The sequence below is a fragment of the Falco peregrinus genome, chromosome 7, assembly GCF_023634155.1.
Source record: "Falco peregrinus isolate bFalPer1 chromosome 7, bFalPer1.pri, whole genome shotgun sequence".
In the NCBI taxonomy this organism is placed as follows: domain Eukaryota; kingdom Metazoa; phylum Chordata; class Aves; order Falconiformes; family Falconidae; genus Falco; species Falco peregrinus.
Window position 1 is genome coordinate 52,072,514 of NC_073727.1, and position 20,280 is coordinate 52,092,793.

At 37.3% G+C, this 20,280-nt stretch overlaps 1 protein-coding gene across 1 annotated transcript in view; it reads right to left on the reverse strand.

Annotated features, from left to right (window-relative positions):
* Positions 1 to 1,615: 1,615 nt before the first annotated feature.
* Positions 1,616 to 20,280, reverse strand: part of PDE10A (phosphodiesterase 10A) — a 194,356-nt gene continuing 175,691 nt past the window's right edge. The window contains exons 20-22 of the mRNA XM_005230878.4: positions 16,573 to 16,653; positions 12,151 to 12,239; positions 1,616 to 6,277 (exon numbers count right to left, since the gene is read on the reverse strand). Coding sequence (XP_005230935.3) covers positions 6,160 to 6,277; positions 12,151 to 12,239; positions 16,573 to 16,653 — 288 coding nt within the window. The 3' untranslated portion in view covers positions 1,616 to 6,159. The remainder of the gene's footprint in view (positions 6,278 to 12,150; positions 12,240 to 16,572; positions 16,654 to 20,280) is intronic.

Below are 20,280 nucleotides of genomic sequence, written 5' to 3' on the forward strand. Positions count from 1 at the left end.
TAAAACAAAGTAATCTCCAACACTTATTGAACAGGTGAAATCAATTTAAGTCTCTTTCCCCTTACAATTGACTCAAATGAGCACAGGATTTCACAGAGCACTTGGATACATCCACATAAGCCTAATTCAAAGTTCCTCAAAACCAACACAAATGCTCCTTTCCTCCCTTCAATGAGCTTGTTAAAAGTGTTTTTACATTTATATTTTCCAGTATCTGCAAAGGAATGTATTCAGTGGCTGGTTTTTATTAGTCTCTGATGATGTTTTTTCAATAATAAAGGGCTAACAATCTTAAAGAAAGCATACTAACTGGTCAGTGACCATCAATGGCAACACAGCATGCTGTGCTACAAGAGCTAAGTCTGCATGACAAGCAGAAAAATACGAAAAGGCATGTGACTGACAGCCACCAATTTTAAAAGCTTGGCCAGAAAGTCATTAATTGACTTCACCCTACAGTTCCTTGCCAACAACAGCAAAACAGGTGGAAAGGACCAAGTTAATAGTATCTACAGAAACATTCTCCTTTTATTGCCTCTCTCTCAAACCTTAAAAAGCTAAAAGTATGCATTAAATGTCAGTGCAGTTTCTGTTTCATCACACAAGTTAGCCCGAGCAGCATGTCCCCTGCAGCAAACAGAGCTTTCTGGAAGGGGTGGCCGCAACAGCACAAACCCAAGTTTATTTTGTAAAAATATGTTTTTGACAACTTTATGTAGTACTTAGACCAAAAGAGTTGTCTTGGAAACCTGTTCCTGGTGAAGTTGTCCTAGCAATGCTGAGTTCCTTCATGTGGAGGGAGACCAGGAACATTTGGAGACCATGCTGAGAACCAGAGACAGAGCTCAGGTTGAACGCTCTATCCCAGGCCAAACATTTTAGAGCATGGAAGGATCATGCAGAGCCATAGACACAAGGCCACTGAGGTCTATGAACAGCAACTACCCTGTTTACCGAACATGAACAGTGCAAGAGATCTTTGAAACAAATCAATGTATTAGGTGGGTAAATACACAGGATTTTTTTTCCCCCCTCATTTTTTTCACCTATTTTATAAATATCTGCTGATGTGTTCAAAATTGTGCTTTACGGTTCCCTGAATCTACCTCATCTTTTCAGGGTACTGCCATCTGTCAAAGCCTTAAAATTCGGCTGCAGGACTACTTTTTTTTACAATTCAGCATCTGAGCATGTCCATAATTCCCAAAATGTAACAAATGATTCTGCATCAGCTGTACTGCCATTTGACAGTGGCAAAGCAACGATTTGTGTAGAAGTATCTGTCAACAGCAAGGTGAGCTCTCTGCCAGCAGGAGGGCAAACAGGAAAGTGGATCCCTTTGCAGTTTGTGACAATGTGAACTTGCAATAGGTGATAAAATATACATTTTTTTTCTTTTAAAAAAGAATGAACTTTCATGTTGCGAAAACACATCATAATCCATAAACTGCAATTACATGGAAAATCAGGCACCACCTTTTTAAAGGATTCTGTTATGTTTTGAATCCCTTTCTCCTGTGGTTTACTTGTGGTATAAACACACATATACACAAACACACACACTTTCCCATCCCTCACTTCCACTCCCAATAATAGCAAAAATAAACGTGAAAAATAATATTAAAAAACTCTGTATTCAGTAATATTCACACCAAAGTATATGTATAGATATATCAATTAAAATTATGAACATTTCTAAATATATTTTATGTATCATACATATATTTATATGTATAATTACATATCCACAGAAGTAGTCTTGCTGTGCTAAAGCCAGCAGTAAAAGCAAAACCAGGTTTCACAATAGGACACCCATATATGCATATGTACTGGCTGTTTGGTTTGTGAATTTATTTACAACTTAACTGTATCATAATAAATGCTTACTGTTCTATTGTACAAACGTAATAGTAAAGGTTTAGGTTTGTTTTTTAAATACAAAGACTGCAAATGAATACATGAAAAAAATTACACACCATGTACAGTATTTATAATTTATAAATGCAAAGTTAAGACCTCTTTAAATTATTGCACTTGCATATTTTTGTTTTTTTACAAAGATATTTTATATGTATCATATATATATATATGTGTGTGTAAATATATATATATATAAAACAATTTTTTCAGCTCACTAACTGTAGTAAAGTTGAATGTTGTTACCTTGAAGTTCTTTCTTCTTCACATAACAGCCCAACCTGAATTTTGAATATATATGAAACTACTCTACAAATCAGTTTGATCTACCCTAGAAAGCAGTCTGTTATTTTAGGTTGTTTGACAGAGTATACACCCGTATTACAATCGAGCACAGTTTTTGGTCAAAAAGCAAAACAGGAGTTATGATGTGCCTTTGCTAGATTGGGGTATATAACTTAAAGTTTGAACATGAACTTCCTTGTAGTAGTGTGCAGAAAGCCTTTTCTGTGTTTAGAATGAGTAAATTAATTGTTTCGCTTCACAGAACTGTTTCTGTATCACAGTGTTTGAGGCAAATGCATTATTTCAAGAGGGTCATAATTGTTTTGAGCATCTAACAATCTATTTTTTTAACATGAATAGTTACTTGCTATCCCTACAATTTTAACACAAAATATTCTAAATGCAGTCACAGCAAACTGATCACACTGTTCTAAGTTTAAACACATGCCAGAAGTCTGTGCTACATACAAAGATGAAATCCACACTGCATGTCCTCTCCAATGTAAATATGTTTTATCGCATACTTACTAAAAAAATCTATTGCATTTCTATAATGGTCACTTATAAAAAAAATAATAATACTGCCATGAGTTGAACCATTACAGCAGAACGTTGCACTATGGAACAAAATTCACAGAGTAATTATAACAGTGCAGTTTCTATCAGCACTGTAATAAAATATGCAACACCTCAGATGAGGAACATGCTATGTCAACTACTTTTCTCACTTAGTGCATACCTTCCAGGCATGATTTCATAATAGATTAGAAATGCTCAGATACAGCTTCAGCATTTTTACCTTTACTGGGCTTAGAAGGGAAAAGCAATTGGAATTGTCAACAAACATAATGCAGTTCTGGGAGTATAAAGTCTAACACTTCTAGGAAAGGAGAGATCTGTTAGGGTTTTTATACATTCTTATTGATCTTGGGAAAATCAGCTTTAGCAGGATAAAAATGCAAGGAAGAATGGCTTTTGGTGATTTAATTTAAGATGCCTTACAGACCTAGATGTCTTACACTATCTGTGAGTTCCATTCGGAATTTGTAATAGTCAAATCTCAACATGAACTTAAGCCATGAAATTCAAATGCAGCTTCAGAGTTTTAATTTTTGGTGTTTTTTAATTTGGAAGCACGGGTATAAGTCTGCTCCTACAAAAAAAACCCAACCAACCAAACAACCCATATCTGAATCTTCACTCTGTAAATGCTGAGGCAGACTAAATTTGCTTAGAAAATACAGCCCATCATGGCGCTTTTTTTTTTTTTTTGTCTAGGTGCTAACAGAGAGTAACATTTTTGTCATGACCTCTCTCCTTTTACACACCAGGGAAACAAACCAAACCACAAATATTGACACCATAATTTTTAATTCTAATGGACATTGTACTATAGCAAACATATATATTACGTGGTTTGGATAGTTCTATATTAGAAACAATACCTGATTGACTTGAGACATTAATAGAACAAATTACTGACAATTTGACAGATTTGCTAGGGAACCATGTTTTGTATCAGTACTTATAACCTTCAAAATATAAGTTATGTGATACTGCCAAATATTTTGAATGGTAAGTAACAGAACTAGCGAAGTTACCTTCACTGTCAATGAGTAAAAGATGGATTAAAAGCTTAACATACACACAGAAACAGAATGGCAAGCAATATTTTTGCAATGCTTGTAATATCAGCATTCAAAGAGGGAGAATAACAGCAATTATACTTAACCCATGAAGGAAAAACTACCCATCCAGTTGCTGGGGTACCTGAATTGTAGAGAGTATTTTTGTAGTCACTGTGGATTTGGATAATTTCCATGTAAATTAGGAACCATGGATTGCGTCTCAAGTACTCAGCAGATGAAAGGCTGCATCTGCATGATTTACTTAAAACAGAACTGCTAAGGATTAAAGCAGAGGACACAGCATGAGATACTATTCATTCTACTTTGGTGTGTTTCCTGCCATTTTTAAAAAAATGCCAAACTAATTTGCTGTGGTTAACAATGAATTTCTGCACTTAGAATTGGTAAAGCAAACAGAAAAAAATTATGGGGTTGCTGCTAGGTAATCTGTTCCATACAAATAAGGTAACTTCATATTGAATTCTCAGCCTCTGGGATATCTATGTACTGCAAAGGCTTAGGTGCATTTACATTATGCAATTATTTATCACATACTGTACACATGTACAGATACTGGTATGTGCTCGACCATAACAGAAGGCAAAACTCAAGAGTCCAAGTAATTTACATGAAACCCATACAATGGCATGCTTATTAGAGCAACACAGCTCAACAGACATGAGATGGAAAAAGAGAACCTGTGTTCTGTCTTTAAGACCCTATTAATTGTTAAAGTTACACAAATGGCCATGTTATCATGGAACAACTGCAAAAGTATATGACCTGTGAAAAAGCATATAATGCAGTATAGGCTGTATGTGAAAGGTATGCAAAGCCTGTGTTTTCACCTACTGTACGGATCAATATGAAGATTTTTTTCCTCATTATTTTTGAGGGAAAGATGAAGGCAAATTAAGTGTTGTTGAAACATACTCTGCAAAATTGCACTAAATTTAAAAGAGTGGCATTAAATGCAAGGTCTTAAAGTCTGTGCAGAGGTTTGTAAGGCTGAAGCCTAAGTCAGCACAGAACTGTAAACACACTATTTTAGCGTACTTTTCTTCAGTCAGCTATTCTTTCACTAAGAAAGGCCGTTCTAAGCCCTGGAAATTTTTCTGTACTAGGGGAAAAAAAGCAAACAGACAAATGGAGAATTTTTGTAATTTCACTCATCTCAGGATGGGGGAAAAGAGCAGCAGAAGACATGCAGTGTTACTGTGCGACACAAAAGCTAGTCAATACAAAAACATTTTTGATTTATTGTGATGGTACCACCATCCCTCTTATCAGACCTGACTTTTCTGACAAAGCTTTTGTTCCCAGCAGATAGCATACCTCGGGTATGTCTCCAATACCTTTTAAAATACAACTCAGCAGGTAGAAATAAAAATTATGACTTTACTTAATTGTGAGCTAGGCAAGGAAATCTTTGCTGTCACATTTAAATTTTAATCTGATACTTCTGTCACTATGGATACAAAAACTCCAACCTGAAACTCTCTCATATCAGAGATAAATATCCAGTACTTCCAGTGTTTAAAGGGAGGAGTTGTCTAGCTTTATAAACTATTCTGAAGAACAAAGCACCATCACTAGTTCTTTCAACGTTTGCCATGTAAGTGACAGATAATTTGCATCATGATGCTTGATGAAGTACTTTGAAACTTTAACCCGAATGTTGGTTTTCCTTTAGTTTGCAGCAAGAGAATTCACTGTAACCTAAGCATGAATGATAGCCTCCAAGGATTCTGCTGGAATTCAAACTGATTACAAGTAGATCACACATAAACATTCACAATAGCAATGGGTATATTGTTCTATTTATAGCCAAGAACTCCCAAGTGACACTGGTGTTAAAGCCAGCCACAGGACGGTATAATAAAAGTACCATTGAAACCCTTACTAGAAAGATACAATTTAGAAGTACCCCCTAAGATTTTATTCTGCCCCCCTCCCTGCCCCCCCATCAGTTTTAAATTAAGGCCTCAGCAATGTAGCCCATGAGATAAGGCCAGTCTTTTATATTCACAAGTTGTAAGTTCTCTTTTGATAGCTGACTCCAAAACATCTGGGTTGTCATTTTCCCTCTGTTGATGTTGTGTCACTAGTGTAGATCAGGAGATTGGCTGCCAGAGTCATTTAGCTGAGGTAACTCCATGAGTGTTACCTTCCTAGGCAGATCTACTTCTTAGCATTCTGTAGCTTTTCTTTTTCCTTTTTTTTCTCTCTCTTTTTTTTTTTTTATTCCCCAAATAAAAATGAACCAAAACTAAAAACCCCCAAAATAAGCAGGGATGCTTTTCAGGTTCAAGCAATCTGTTGCTGCTGTTCAGTCATCGATCTTCACAGGAAGTGAATCTGAGGTCCCAGGAGCGAGGGACTGGGAGGGAATCCATATGGAGGCTTCCTCACCTCTTGTTACTTTCTCCCATTGGTTGAGATTGTCCCTAGAGATGCAAAGAAGTCAGAGGTAAAGCACAGTACATAAGTTTACCAGGATTTCTTCCTAACAATACTGTCTGTTGTACTATAATTTGAGATTTAGCTTTATGCTTTATATTGGTAACTGTCATCAAGATTTTATCATCTTTCGATTATTTCAGCCTTTACCTTCAGTTATTCTATTTTCTAATTCTGTGTGGCTCATACAGGTGTAGACTATATATAAGCCTACAGTATACCTTCCCCAGAATGAGCCCTGCAGCTACAGGCAGCACCTGATTCCATTACAGATTTCTAGCCCTCATGGCTGCAGAGAAAACCCAGCTGTGACCCAAGAGAGACACATCTGCAAAGACTGAAACAGCAGTCTGGACACAAGCAGCCTTCCTCACTTCAGACTTCAGGGATTTTACCACAGTGTACTTTGGCCCTTTTCAAAACCACCACAGAAATCAGGACTTTTGCCAGGAAACTTCCTTCCCTGGAAACCACAGAAGCACATTAAGCCTTCTTAAACTCCTGCACATGGGCTCTATAAAATGACGTGTGCCAACATCATAGTATCAACTTTCTATTACTATTATGGTGATCATACTGTCAAGCTAGCACATTTAAAAAGTAGTGCAAGCTGCTACATTTAAAGAGTAACTTCCCTGAGACAGAAAGTTTTTTTAGTGTCACAGCCTGGCCAACCCCCCAGTCCAAAGTTTGGTTCACAAGACATAAAATGATGAGGAATCAAGCTGGTGATGTTCTGATGATCTGAAGGGAGTACAGACCCATCATCTTACTTGTGGTACACTAGTACCACTCCAGTGACTTGGAATTCTATGCTGATGATATCCAACAGCAGACAATACTTGCTTGCAACCCGAGGCCAAATCTAGCATTCGGTCTTCCAATACAGAGAAAGCAAGCAAGCACAACTTCTCACTATCAGATACCTAGTTACTAAAACAACAGGTCTTAGATGTCTTCAGTAAACAAACAGGATGGTAAAAAGTGCTACGTGTCATATTATCGTATTACACTGGAATTTATGTTGCAGAGCTCTTCTGATTTTTATGTCACAGCTTTGCCAAAACAGTTGATAAGACAGCAATGAGCTGAAAGTGCAGTGAAGGGGTTAGAAAAAATGTGGCATTTTCTGGGGATGAGGGAAGGCAGGACCTGATGGAGCCTGTCACAGAAAGCTAGTGCCCTCTATGTCAGGGGTCCTCAAACTACGGCCCGTGGGCTGGATATGGCCCCCCAGGGTCCTCAATCTGCCGCCCCCCCCCCCCCCGTATTTACAGACCCCCCCTGCCCCCCGCCGGCAGTTTGGGGGGGAAACCAAGCAGCCGCAGATGGCCTCCTGCCACTTCATCCGTGCGCCGGCCCCCTGGTTAAAAAGATTGAGGACCCCTGCTCTAGGGTAACACCTACACCATTTTCTGCAGACAGATGGAAACCTGCTCTGCCAGTGCTCCAGGCCAACTGGAAGTCATGAAGCCAGCACTAATATGTGCTGAATCTCAGCTCACACAATCAGGCAATAAGGGTTATCAAAATCAAACTGTCACTATTTCTAGGTCCTTTTCCTGAAATTGGGAAAGTAATGAGAAGGATTGCAGCCAAAATATTTTTAAATTATACCAGTTTCATCAATAATTGAGAAACCTGAAAGCACATGGAAATTTGTTTAAAATTATTGGGTCTGAAATAAAGAGAAAAAAAAATAATCACCTCCCCTCATCCTCAAAATAAATATACTGTCATAGATTTGCCACTTTGGCAGGCCTACTGAGTGCGTGTGCTACAAAACACACATAGGACTTACTCTGAACACTGTAACACAGGTAGCTGGTAGTTTTGATCTACAATGAATGACAAAAGAGTATTTTAAAAATGTGGAATAAATTACAGGACTAGAAAAACTTCTAGATTCTTTGCTGCTACTTTACCTCAGAGAAATCAGTGACTGATACTTTTTTGTTTTGTTGTTTTTAAAAGATTTAGATAATATGATTCATTTGCCTTTGTGCTCCCAATGAAGCCCTGGCTCCTGAGTGTCTGGAATAAATGCCCAGAGGCTCTCAAAATAAAAACCTTGATGCTGACATGCTGCCTTGGCTGCTTCTGCTGCTATTATTTGCAGCTGGTGTCTGCCTTCCAAACAACTCAAGGATGCAGCAGTTTAAACACTGTGTTCCAAGAACGAGGCACTGCTGGTGAGGGGGTGATATCAAAATCAGTTCAGTCAGCAACTGAGGCAATACCAGACAGGAACGAGGCTGTATTCCTCTCCTCACACTGAATAAGTTACCTGTCAAAACTAAAGGAAAAAAACAGTCTAGTGCGAAATCAGCTATTTGCAACACTCTGGAGTAACCTAAACCCTGCAATAACATACATTTTTAGTAACTGGGGAGTTGAAATTAGATCTAAGTTCTTGATTTCCTACTCTGCATCTCCTAGTCTGAACTCTCAACACTTCCTCCTCAACCCCCTCAAACAGACAGCAGAAGGTAATCTCAAGGCTAAGCTAAAACTATCAAACCGCTCCTCAGAAGACTTTATGCCAGGGTGTGGATTTTCAGGAAGCTCTTTAGTCTTACGGAGATTTTACACCCCATCCACACACCTATGCTCCAGTTCTGCATCAGTGCAATCTGAATTAAGGAATGTATAAGAACAAGGTGAGGAGCTGTGTCTGTACAGAGCTGTGCCCAGTCTGGAGGCTGTGGCAGTATAGCTTTCAGAAGTATCAGTATTATAACTATAATTAGAACTCCAAACAATAAACATAATTTCTAGAATAGAAAAAGTTCATATAATCTCTGCCACCAGTCTGATTGCTTTTACTTCAGACATCATGCCTTTTGCAGAGACACCCACTGTTGAAAATATGTCCATGCTTGATCTTTAGAATCATGGAGAATCTTTCATCTAGAACCCATATGCATGTGGGTTCTTGACACTCTGCAATTCAACTTTAAAACTCCTCAGCTGAGTACTGAAAGATGGACTGTGAGGTATTACAAGCCACTTTTGCCAATAAGCCTCATATGGATATCCGTATGGCTAGAAAACAAAAGATATGGGTCTTCCCAGAACGCTGCTCCTGAAAAAGACACCATGCAGTCTTAAGTGCTCATCCTAGACTCTCTGCACCTCAGTTCCCATTAAGTGGAGTAACAATGCTTCTTACCAAAGGTACTGGCAGGCTTACACAACTTGTTCTACAGTAAATATAAACCCAAATATAAACCTCCCATTTGATTGTGCTAGTGCCAGAACTTTCCTGACATCCAGCGCTGAGGTTACTTTATTAGTCATACAGACTCTGCAAGAGATTTTCATGTGAAAAGCATATAAATACTGATTTGGGGAGTAAAAGTACACCCAGCTGTTGACAAGTAATACAAAAGAAATAAAAATTTTCACATATATAAAGCAGTTTGACAATATTTATTAGCTTGAGTAGAGACAGGTCACTGGAAACACTCATGAGAGCATTACTGCCTTTCTAATGGTAGGTATTATAGTCAATAGTACATATACCCATTAAATATATAGTGGGTATAAAACTCTGACTGACAACATGGTTATGCAAAGTACAATCTGTGTTCCAGTTACATGGATTGAAAAACCGATCATTTAGCTTTCAGCCATCAATACAGCTGACGCAACATGCATTCAAGCAAGGATTACAAAGAGTTAGAAAACTTCCAAGAACTCAGACTACCTCTCAGTAAAGCAGTTGTAAAGCATCACAACCTTGCAGAGACTGAAAGGATTACAAGTGGTTCTGTAATTTACTTCATGTTCTCTGACTTCACACTGAAAGCAACACTTCTTTATTTATCAGCATACACATTATTCAATAATCACACTACCAACATGTATATATTAGGTCAACATGGCCCGGGGAGTACATGTTCCTACCCCATGCTGTAGCTCTGACTTCCAAAACAGGATTTAGACTTTAATACCATTATGATAGTAACACACTCCACAGCATTTTGAAACTGGACAAGTGTTTAATGCTATCTTGTAACTGATGGAATCACTAAAATATGCACTTATGAATACTTCCATGTTACTCAATTTAGGATAACAAATTACAGCCTATTATTTACCAGATATTGTTACTTTCATAGCTTCTAAGGACAAAAGACACTAACAGAAGGATCACCTAGCCCGGTCTCCTGGAAAAGACAGGCCTTAGTAATTTTATCACAGTAACTGTGCCTCAGGCCTGTATCCTTTTTACCTTTCTCTTTTTAGAACTATACCTAGCTCCGGTTTAAGATCTTCAATTGACAAAATTCCAAAAGATTTTTTTTTTTTTTTTAAAAAAAGACATATTCACCATATTCCTTGTTTGAACATTTGGGCTTCAAGTAGTCTTTGCCTGCTAAATTAATGAACTTGTTCTACTCAGAACACATACTATGGAGACTGTCACAGATTTTGAAAAAGTAATTCTCTTGGATAAACTAAATACATCATGTCAGATTTTTTAGTCTCTCACTATAAGCTCTCAAAACATTCTTTAAGCTCTTTCTTAATCTTTTCTTATTTGCTTGTGTCTTTATCCACTCTTCTTAAAGCACAGACACTAAACAGGATTCCATCTGTAGCCCCATTAATGTAACAACTGCAGAGGTATAGTCTCTAATCCTACTTAATATTCCCCTCCAAATCCACCTAAGGGTTGCAGAGCCATGCCCAGCAGTGGGACCTTAGAGGCAGCTGACTATTAATGATGGCTCCCAGATAGATATTCACTGCTTCTCGTAAGATAGTCCATTGTCCCACTGGTACAGACCTACATATTCTTCTCATAGCTACATGAAATACTGTCTGGGTGCAAAGGAAATTACTTGCTAACCACTACCTTAAATTTCACAGTATTTTGTATATAGTGGGCACCCTTCTGTCACTTCACACAGGTCATTTAATCCACAAGATCAGGAAAGTGACAGACTTGGTAGATCTGCCAGACAGGACAAAGAAAAAGTTCAATGCAAGCTAGAAAAAGGACCACAGGAGAAAAAATAAAGATTATGAGAAAAGTCTTAGCAAGAGCATAGAAAACGGGCCTCTTTTCCCTGGATGTGACTAAAGATTGGTGGCACTTTATGAACCAACTGTTTTTCTTTAGGGAATACCGATTAACCTGAAACTGGAACATTTTCATGAAGTATGCTGGTTTCAACATAAGTTTTGTCAGGAAAGATTGCTAAGGTTCAGGATATAATTATTGGACAGAACTACCTACAAAGAGTTTCATGATCATTCCAGGGTACAAGCAACCAGTTGGCTAAGGACCATTGCCTCTTCTCCAGAAGATCCCAAGCTACATGCCAGCTGACTGATAGGAAAACATTACATTTGCTTCTCCCAAATCCCAGTGGTACTATCCTTATGCTCCCAATTACTGAATATTCCAGGGATCTTTACTTCTCTGCTTTTTAATAAAAAATGTTCTGACATTAAATAAAACCACATGCAAACCCATGGTTTTTTAATGAAACAGAATTCTAGCCAATCTTAGTTGTGAGAACTATGTTGAAGTAAAAAGGACACAGAGGGAAATTGCACTGAACCAGCCTAGATAAGGATACATAAGCACTGAACCTCTTTCCCTCTAAATGCTTTTGGGGTCAAATGCATTTAATCAGCTGTGTCTGTAGATCTGCACTGGATAGTCCCAGCCAGTGGTTATTACCTCTGGATTTCTGCACAGATTAATGTGAGATGCGTAACCCTGTTTATCTGCATGCAAATTCTAAAATTAAAAGTCTGTTTTTCCAGCCAAACTTGTAAATCATGGTGTTTTTTTTTCTTTAACCAAGCTACATGCTATGCAAAAACTTGTACATTTACTCACCTGCATGCTCGGAGTAGTGGCCCAGTTGGAGGAAATATCTGTGCAAGTGTGGTGTAACATGGGATGGCTACAGCATTGTAGAACCCAATCTATGAAAAATAACAATAAAAAAGTTAAATGTTGCCAAACTACAATACTGGCAGTTAACAGCCAACTATCTCAAAGCTGTTGACTACTCTCTTAATTACTGCTTATGTTAGCACTTCATACTTCTGCGTCTCCTCTCAATATCTGAATACTTTAAAACGAAGCAGTGAAGTCTCTGGCAATTACAAGTTGTTTACATGCCTCTCTGTTAGGACTAATATGGCTGCTTCAGACAGGATTTTCTATGGGACCTTTTATTGTCCAATTGATTTAAACTGATCTACTCAGGATCTGTTTGGCTTTTTGGTGTCAGTAGTGGCTGGAAGTAGGTGTAGGTGGCAGAACCATTTCATAGAACCACAGAAAAGTTGGAATGGATTGCAAGGGACCTTAAAGATCATCTGGTTCCAACCCCTTGCCATGGGCAGGGACACCTTCTGCTAGAACAGGTTGCTCAAAGCCCCATCCACTGCAATTTCTGCAAACTATAGTCTTGTGATGTTTGGGTTTTTTTTTTTTCTTTTATAAAAGGAAAGTTGTACAGCATTGCTAAAACATGGTCAAATTCTGGATGGTTCTGATGTCCTCCAGAGTATGTATTCCATACTTTAATTTACTGGAGATGCTAGGGGTTTTGCACCTTTGGAAAGTGTACACTGTTACCAACAATTGGTTTTCAAGTTCTTTTAATGTATGTGGTTCAGTGACATATATTTTTACCATTAGCATATAAACCTATTTAGAGAACATCAAATGAGCACCTTTTTAATGGTATCTGATTCATACAGGCTCAGAGGCCTATGACAGCTGCCATGTCACAGCTGAATTGTCATGACATGATGGAATTTTTAGAAAATGCTACTTATCTATTAGCAAGGATGACAGGTTAAATTCAGATCCATTATAACATCACTCATTCATCTCAGACTCTTACGATAGTTACAGTAGTGCACTATGATCCTTTTCTTTGGGCAGAGTTTTTAAATGCCTTTTATTGAAATACCATATACTGTACTGTGACCAAAGCATTTAAGAAGAAGTCTCCTTTTACCAGTCTGATTTCTGAATAAGGGACAACATTTAAAGAGCAACTCTTGCCATCACCTCCATCAATGCAGAGATTCCTCCCATTCTGCTAGGTAACAAGTCCATTCTGTACTTAGAAAAAAATAAGATACATTTTCTGACCTGAGAACCTAATAGTTTGAATAGAAGTAATCATATGTAACCAACAGAAAGAAACTGCATCTGGTGAGAAGGCAAGGCTGCACAAAGCTGTGAAGTCTGCTCAACAAAAAGTTATGCATAGTGCATTGTTTTCTTCCTATGTGCTTTTTCTTGTGGGTTTTTTTTTTTCCTTTGCTTGTTTGTAAGACGGACTACTCCGCTTGTCTGCAGCTCTTGTATTCTGAGACTTGTTTGTTTAAACATTAATAAATTCATCACTCGCCATCAGAGAACCACTCCAGTCAGCTAACGGCCTACTAAAGCAACTGTTTGTGTACCTAGAAATTGAACTGAAATGAGGTAATAGCAGAAGGTGTCCCTGCCCATGGCTGGGCGGTTGGAACTAGATGATTGTTAAGGTCCCTTCCAACCCAAACCATTCTATGATTCTATGATTTCACTGGAAAATGGCAGATTACTCCACAGCTATCAAAAATTAAAATGGCACCTTAGGTACAGTCACAATTCTGGCTCAATGGGAAGTGTGTTGCCATTGCAAAACATAAAAGATTTTAACCAAACTAAGTTCATTTGCAATATAATCTGAACAACCTTCTCTTTGGAACCCTGATATTTAGAATAAAATGTGTCCTTTAAGGTCCTGAAATCTTTTAGGTTAAAATGTGTATCAATCAAGGAAGAAATAGCCTAAAAGGCTCAAAGGATTTAGGTTTTGAATAAAGCCAAGCTAATTAAAAACATTCCTTTACAAACAATTCCATTTCTGATGAGAGCAAACTCGCACAAATCCCTTTTGTAAAAGGATTAGATTATCTGAATAAATTATTGCAGATTGATTTTCATGTTGCCATGGCTAGACAGAAAGCCTAGAGTTCGCTCAGGTACAAGCAAACTGTTGAAGTCACGGCAGGAAAGGCAAGGTATTCTGAAGACACATAAGCAAGAGGAACTAGAAAGTATCTTTAGTTTCTGAAATAAATTTTCCCTGTCTCTTCAACTGCGCATCTTAAACATACCGCTAGCTTTAAGAGCTGGATCTTCCATGTTCTGACTGAAGAAAGAAATCACCCTTAACATATTAATCTTCACTGCATGAGAGTAAACTTTTTACTTCTACCTTGAAAACTATATTTTGGAGGTAAGCTTTGAATGGCTGAAGGACATGAACTGTTCCTTCTCTCTCCCTTCATTACTCAGGCTGGCTTGACTTGTTTATGAAAAGTGCTTTCAGGTCACTGCATAGTTTTGGCATTTCTATTTTCTTCACAGGTTACAAAAGGAGGGGCAGAAAAGAAGGTGATGGGATCTTTGCTGAATCAGGAACAAATCCTCAGTGCAGGCTCCACAGCAGGAAGACACCAAACTCAGAGACCTTAGAGGAGCTGTGCTGCAAAGGGTGTAAAGGGCAACAGAAACCCAGTGATCCAGCCACCCAAGTGAGAGGAAGAGCCAAGTACAAGCTGTTCTCATCAAAGATGAGTAGCTGAGGCAGAAGTAGTTGTCTTCAGAGGTTGCATGTTTACACAAATCTTCATTTCCTAAACATCATTGTAATTTAAATAAGGTATTAATGCTTTAATTAAAGGCCACATAAAAATCCTCATTAATTCTTTTTGTTAGAGCCCAAGGAAATGGATGATAATGCTTTATTAAACTATTTAGTCTCTACTTAAGTACAGGAATGGTTACTTTCACCGAGTTATGTATGTCTTAAATCTCACATTTTGCTGTAACATTGTTTTAAGACACAGCAGCTTCAACTGTACTACTGAAGTTGGCTTTTGTCGTCTATTTTGCTTAATATTTCACTGTTATGCTATTAAGAAGCATGAAACTGAGCACAAAGTAAAAAAGAACCTGAAGAAAACAGTACCTGGAAAAAAAATTATTGCATTTTAAAGAGGAAAAAGGAGCTTATTTCTTAGATCTGTGGTTTCAACCCATTAACAATTCTTTCAGAAATGCCAACATGACTATGTACTACAATACTGTGTACTTTTCAAGATCATCAAAGATAACTAATCTAGTGTGTGGAAAAATAAATCACATGCAGAAAAATGTTTCTTCTCTTTTTTAGGCTTATACTGAGCACAGAAATTTAGTAAATTAACTGCTAAGTCCTTAATATAATAAGGGTAATCGTTTTAATGCTAAAAAATGATAGAGCATGTGTCAAAATGTAAAGTGTCAGAATATAAAAAATTCCATACTCTTTCTTACAAGTTATTAATCTACAGTGATTTTGTGATACTTTGTCATGTTTATTTCAAATGTTATTTTTAATTTCAGAATTCATTAAATGCTTTGTGAGTGCTAACTACTGACAATTAAAACATCAGAGGCCACTGAAATAAAAAAAAACCTTATGCATATATATATATCTGTATATGAATGGAGAATTTAAATTTATTTTTCCCTGCTCAGATAATCAAAGAACAAGCTACTTTTTTCATTTACCCAAAAAAGTTAGTTCAAAGACCTTTCTTCCACCTAAATTTATGTTACAATTTTGCCTAAGAAAAGCATAAAAAAGCAGTCATTTCTGCACAGAAAAATCAGTACTCAAAGACTTTGAAAAACAGTTGAGGCTTTTAGAAATACACCCTTTACTGCTTATCCTCAAGAAACTCTTCACATTATTCTTTTTTCTTTTTTAAGAATGTCAAAAAGCAGTGATTGTAGTTATCCAAAAATATGATGAAGTTTTGGTCCAGAATCACAAATATTTTGAAATCTGAACCTGAGTATTTTAATGAAGAACAGGTGACAAAGTTCATTTTGCATTCAGGGTAAAACTGCAAAACCCAAAACCTTTGAGCTAAAAGATGAAGCAACCACTTACTAAGTTGAAAAAGTGTTTTTGACACCTCTCAAAATCGTAGGTGATTGTGGTTTAGCTAGAGTTACAAACACAGAGAATGGAGCAAGTGATAACAGCAAAGAGCATACTGTCATTTAAGTAAAGATTTGAAAACAAGTTTTCCACTGCTACTTAAAAAAAAAAAAACCTATCACTGTTTTGCATGCAGAACATAGAATTCACACTCAACATCAAATGCAATATGAACTAATATATATATATAAAGTGTTTTCCATACATGTTTTATTAACACTATAAACATGTATCATTTTACTGAGAGTTCATACCTGACCCTGAGGGACTTCATCTTTCTTGTCTCTGTCCATCATAGGAATAGGTTGAATACCTGTTTTCTTCATCTCATCACCCTGGACAAAATCAGACAGAGAGAGAGATTAGGACAAGACTACTGAGATCTGAATTAATTTCCATCTTCTATTGTATGTCAATCTAAAAATTCAGCATTTAAAATATTGTGTGGTACCAGTCCAAGGCAATCTCAGAAAACTGCCTAAGGAGGGGCTCATTTTATACATTCACCTAAACGATAAGGTAAAACAGCAGATCCTAAAAATGAAGTTTTTGAGTCAATGTACACACATTCTCCTTGTTTCCAAGGGGGTCTCCATAATAAAAAGCAACTGGAAGAAAAAAAAACACCAAATAAATCAGTTCATTCTATTCTGTTCTATTCATAGTCAGTCTCATCTTTCAAAACATGACCTGTTTAAAGCACTATACTATGATGACCAGCAGAACACAACTCCTCCATCAAAGTAAAAGCTGAGTAAAAGAAGTGAATGTACAATGTGCCCTCTTTGTCAACAATCCAGTCTTTTTGACAATGCTGCTTTGAAGAAGCCGCCTGTCAAACAGCCTTCTTTTCTTTAAGTATGTTATCCCTCTACATTTGTAAGATGAATAGTGGGAAGGATGCAGTATATGTAAAGACCAGATATATGCAATGTACAAGAGAAAACTGTCTCCTTGTATTTACCCATTACCAGCAGAGCAGTCAAAACACATTTCGGAGCACTATACTGGGCTTGAACACAATTACTCCTTAAAAATCTGTAAGTAGCTGGCTACTTTCTCTAACAAATTGAAGTTTTCCAAGTCTTATGCCTCAACTGCATCGTCAAAACACCATGGATGTTTAATCTTGAGGTGCTAAAGGCAACTACAGCTGCAGCAATGGTTGCTTTTGGCTACTGCTCATATCTGAGATTCCAAAGTCAATATGATCTTCAAACTGTTAACCTTATGTATGGAGTTTGCATAGCAAGGTTTAGGTAGTGGGGATGGGGGTGCTACAGGAGTGACTTCTGCGAGAAGATGCTAGAAGCACTTTGAGGGCTGCTATAGGGCAACTTAAATCCATCCCAGCCAGACACAATATACCTTTTTCGGGGACAAAGTTTATTTAGGGTAACTGCTCACACAATATTTCCTTATCTGTGTCCTTTAATGTGAGATTCAACTTTTTAGCTATCTGAAAGTCTGGGACATTTCCTAAATCCATGTTCTATGCTTCTGCTACAGTTAGTGAAGGCATCTCCAGAAGACAATGTATTGTATCTCCCTCCTTTCCAAGGAAGGATTTCGGCATCTTTACTCTAAGAGAAGTTTGCAGTATAATAAATTGATTCTAGTTTGAGCAGAGCATCTTTCTGTTTGACTGCCTTCCAACTACTGTAACTATAGAAAGTTCTGGAAGTCAATTCCCTCTTACATATTTAGCCTCAACATCATATTAACTACGATCCTGCTCAATTAACCAAAGATGTAATCAGGAAGCTATTTTTGAATTGGTATCTGTAGTAGTCTCTCATATTTTTTCACCTAGTCAAGAGACTACAATCATTGAGTCTGGTCTCTGTTAGACATTTTACTGCTGAAAGAAACAAAAGGAAAAGCTTCCTTCCTCAGCTGATAAAAAAAGATGCCTATAGCAATTCCAAGCACAGAAATTCAGTGGAGTGTTATTTAGGAGCTATAAGCAAATTTTGGTTTCATCTGCCCCCAGTAAATAATATTTTTTTTTTGCATTTGCTTGATGTACTGCAGTTGATTGATCCAAGACTATCTGCAGCTACTGTAGTCTCAATGATAAACTCCTCAACACTAAACCATTCAGCATCATATGATTTCACACTCTTTGCTTAACATAAGATCAAGTGCCTGAGAAACACCTGAAGTCAGAGCTTTGAGGAAACTGTACAGCCTCTGACTGATTATGCCAAAATTGAACAAAGCTCAGATTTATGTTTGCCATCTCACCTTGGGGGAAAAAAAAGAAAGAAAAAAAAAAAAAGGTACCACAGAATCACAGCATGGTTTGGGTTGGAAGGGACCTCTTGGGATCATCCAATTCATCCCACACACCTGCCCCAGCAGGATCAGCTAGAGCAGGTGATCCAGGGCTGTGTCCAGTCAGCTTCTGAATATCTCCAGTGATGGAGATCCCACAACCTCTCTGGGCAACCAGTGCCACCAGCTGACCACCCTCACAGTAAAAAAGTATTACCTTTAGTTGGAATGCACGCACTAGAAATACAAGTGTTTTCTTCTGTTCAGTATGTGCAAACACATATATGATACACTGTTATGAAAAAAATACTGCTTTTATCCTCATAGTTATGATCATGGCCAGAAAGTTAAAGTTGAAATTTTAAGCAAAGAAGCTTGTATCATAGTTGCATGGCTAGAATAATTGGCTTAAAATCTCTAAAAAAATACTGCAGAAATGGTTTAATGACTGCCTAGTGTCTCACATCTCAAAAAATAGAAATCAAAGCAGATAAATCCTGTAATCCTATATAACTGATCAGCAAACATATTATTTTGCTTGAGTTATAGCACTATAGGAAAGCTTCATGTTGAGTGACAACAGGCTAGATCTTAGCTGAAAGCACTAACTATACTGGGCTTTGTCCAATAAAGAAAAGATCAGCGTGACATACCACAAAACTGATGCAAACTCTTCTGCAGTTACTGTTTTAGCTAATGATTACACAAAGAAGAAATATTATAAACATGCTCTGATTAAATCATTCAACATATTAAGATTATGAGTTCAAGCAGTAATTAGAGGCAACAGTCTATCCTACTTCTAGAAGGTAACATAACCATTCAATCTAGTCAAATATACTTTTCTAGAGTTTACCTTTTTTCCAATTAAGGAACAATTTATGCAGTAAAACAGAGTCTAAACTTTCTATTGATTTGGCTTTCCCAGGATTTTCTTTATATCTGTCTCCGGCTTTCCAATTTCCAGAAGCATTTAGATCGGTGGCTGAATTTGTCAGCCATCCTGACTGGATCACAACATATCCAACTTCTGCCATGTATTAATTAACCTCTTCTTAAAGAGGACTCAGTAAAACACCAACTATAGAATTCAATTTCTGTCAATAACTTCTAATTTACATTTGCTCCATGAAGTAGCAATTTAACAAGATACACCTTTATTAACTTATCGTTGGATTACAAAACAGGTTAAAGTTGGGGCAAGCTCAATTATGTCCATAGTTCCATCTTTATTATTGTTGAGTAGGAAAAATCAGTTTGATCCTTCCTTCTCCACTTGGTTCACCAGATTTGCATGAAAAAGTCTTTTCACAAGTAAGCAAAAGAGTTGAATATGTAATCAGTGAGGCAGATCAGTATTATACGTCCATTATATCATTCATAAAAACACACCAGTGCTGACATTATAGAAAGTGAGTACTGAACTAGATTTTTGAGCTTATATAGCCTGCATTTTTCAAATATTTTATTGTAGTCTGAGCTGTTCGCAATTAAGAGAATGAAAACACGTGAATACATGTAACACCCACAAGCCATGCACACCTTGAATTTCATAATGAACACGCAACAGGCAGGACAACAATCTCAGCACTATATGCATGCTATATCAGATCTATGAGCTTGATTTCCATTTTACACCTGTGTAAAACAGAAATAAGCCACTGAATTCTGCAGGCTTCCACAGG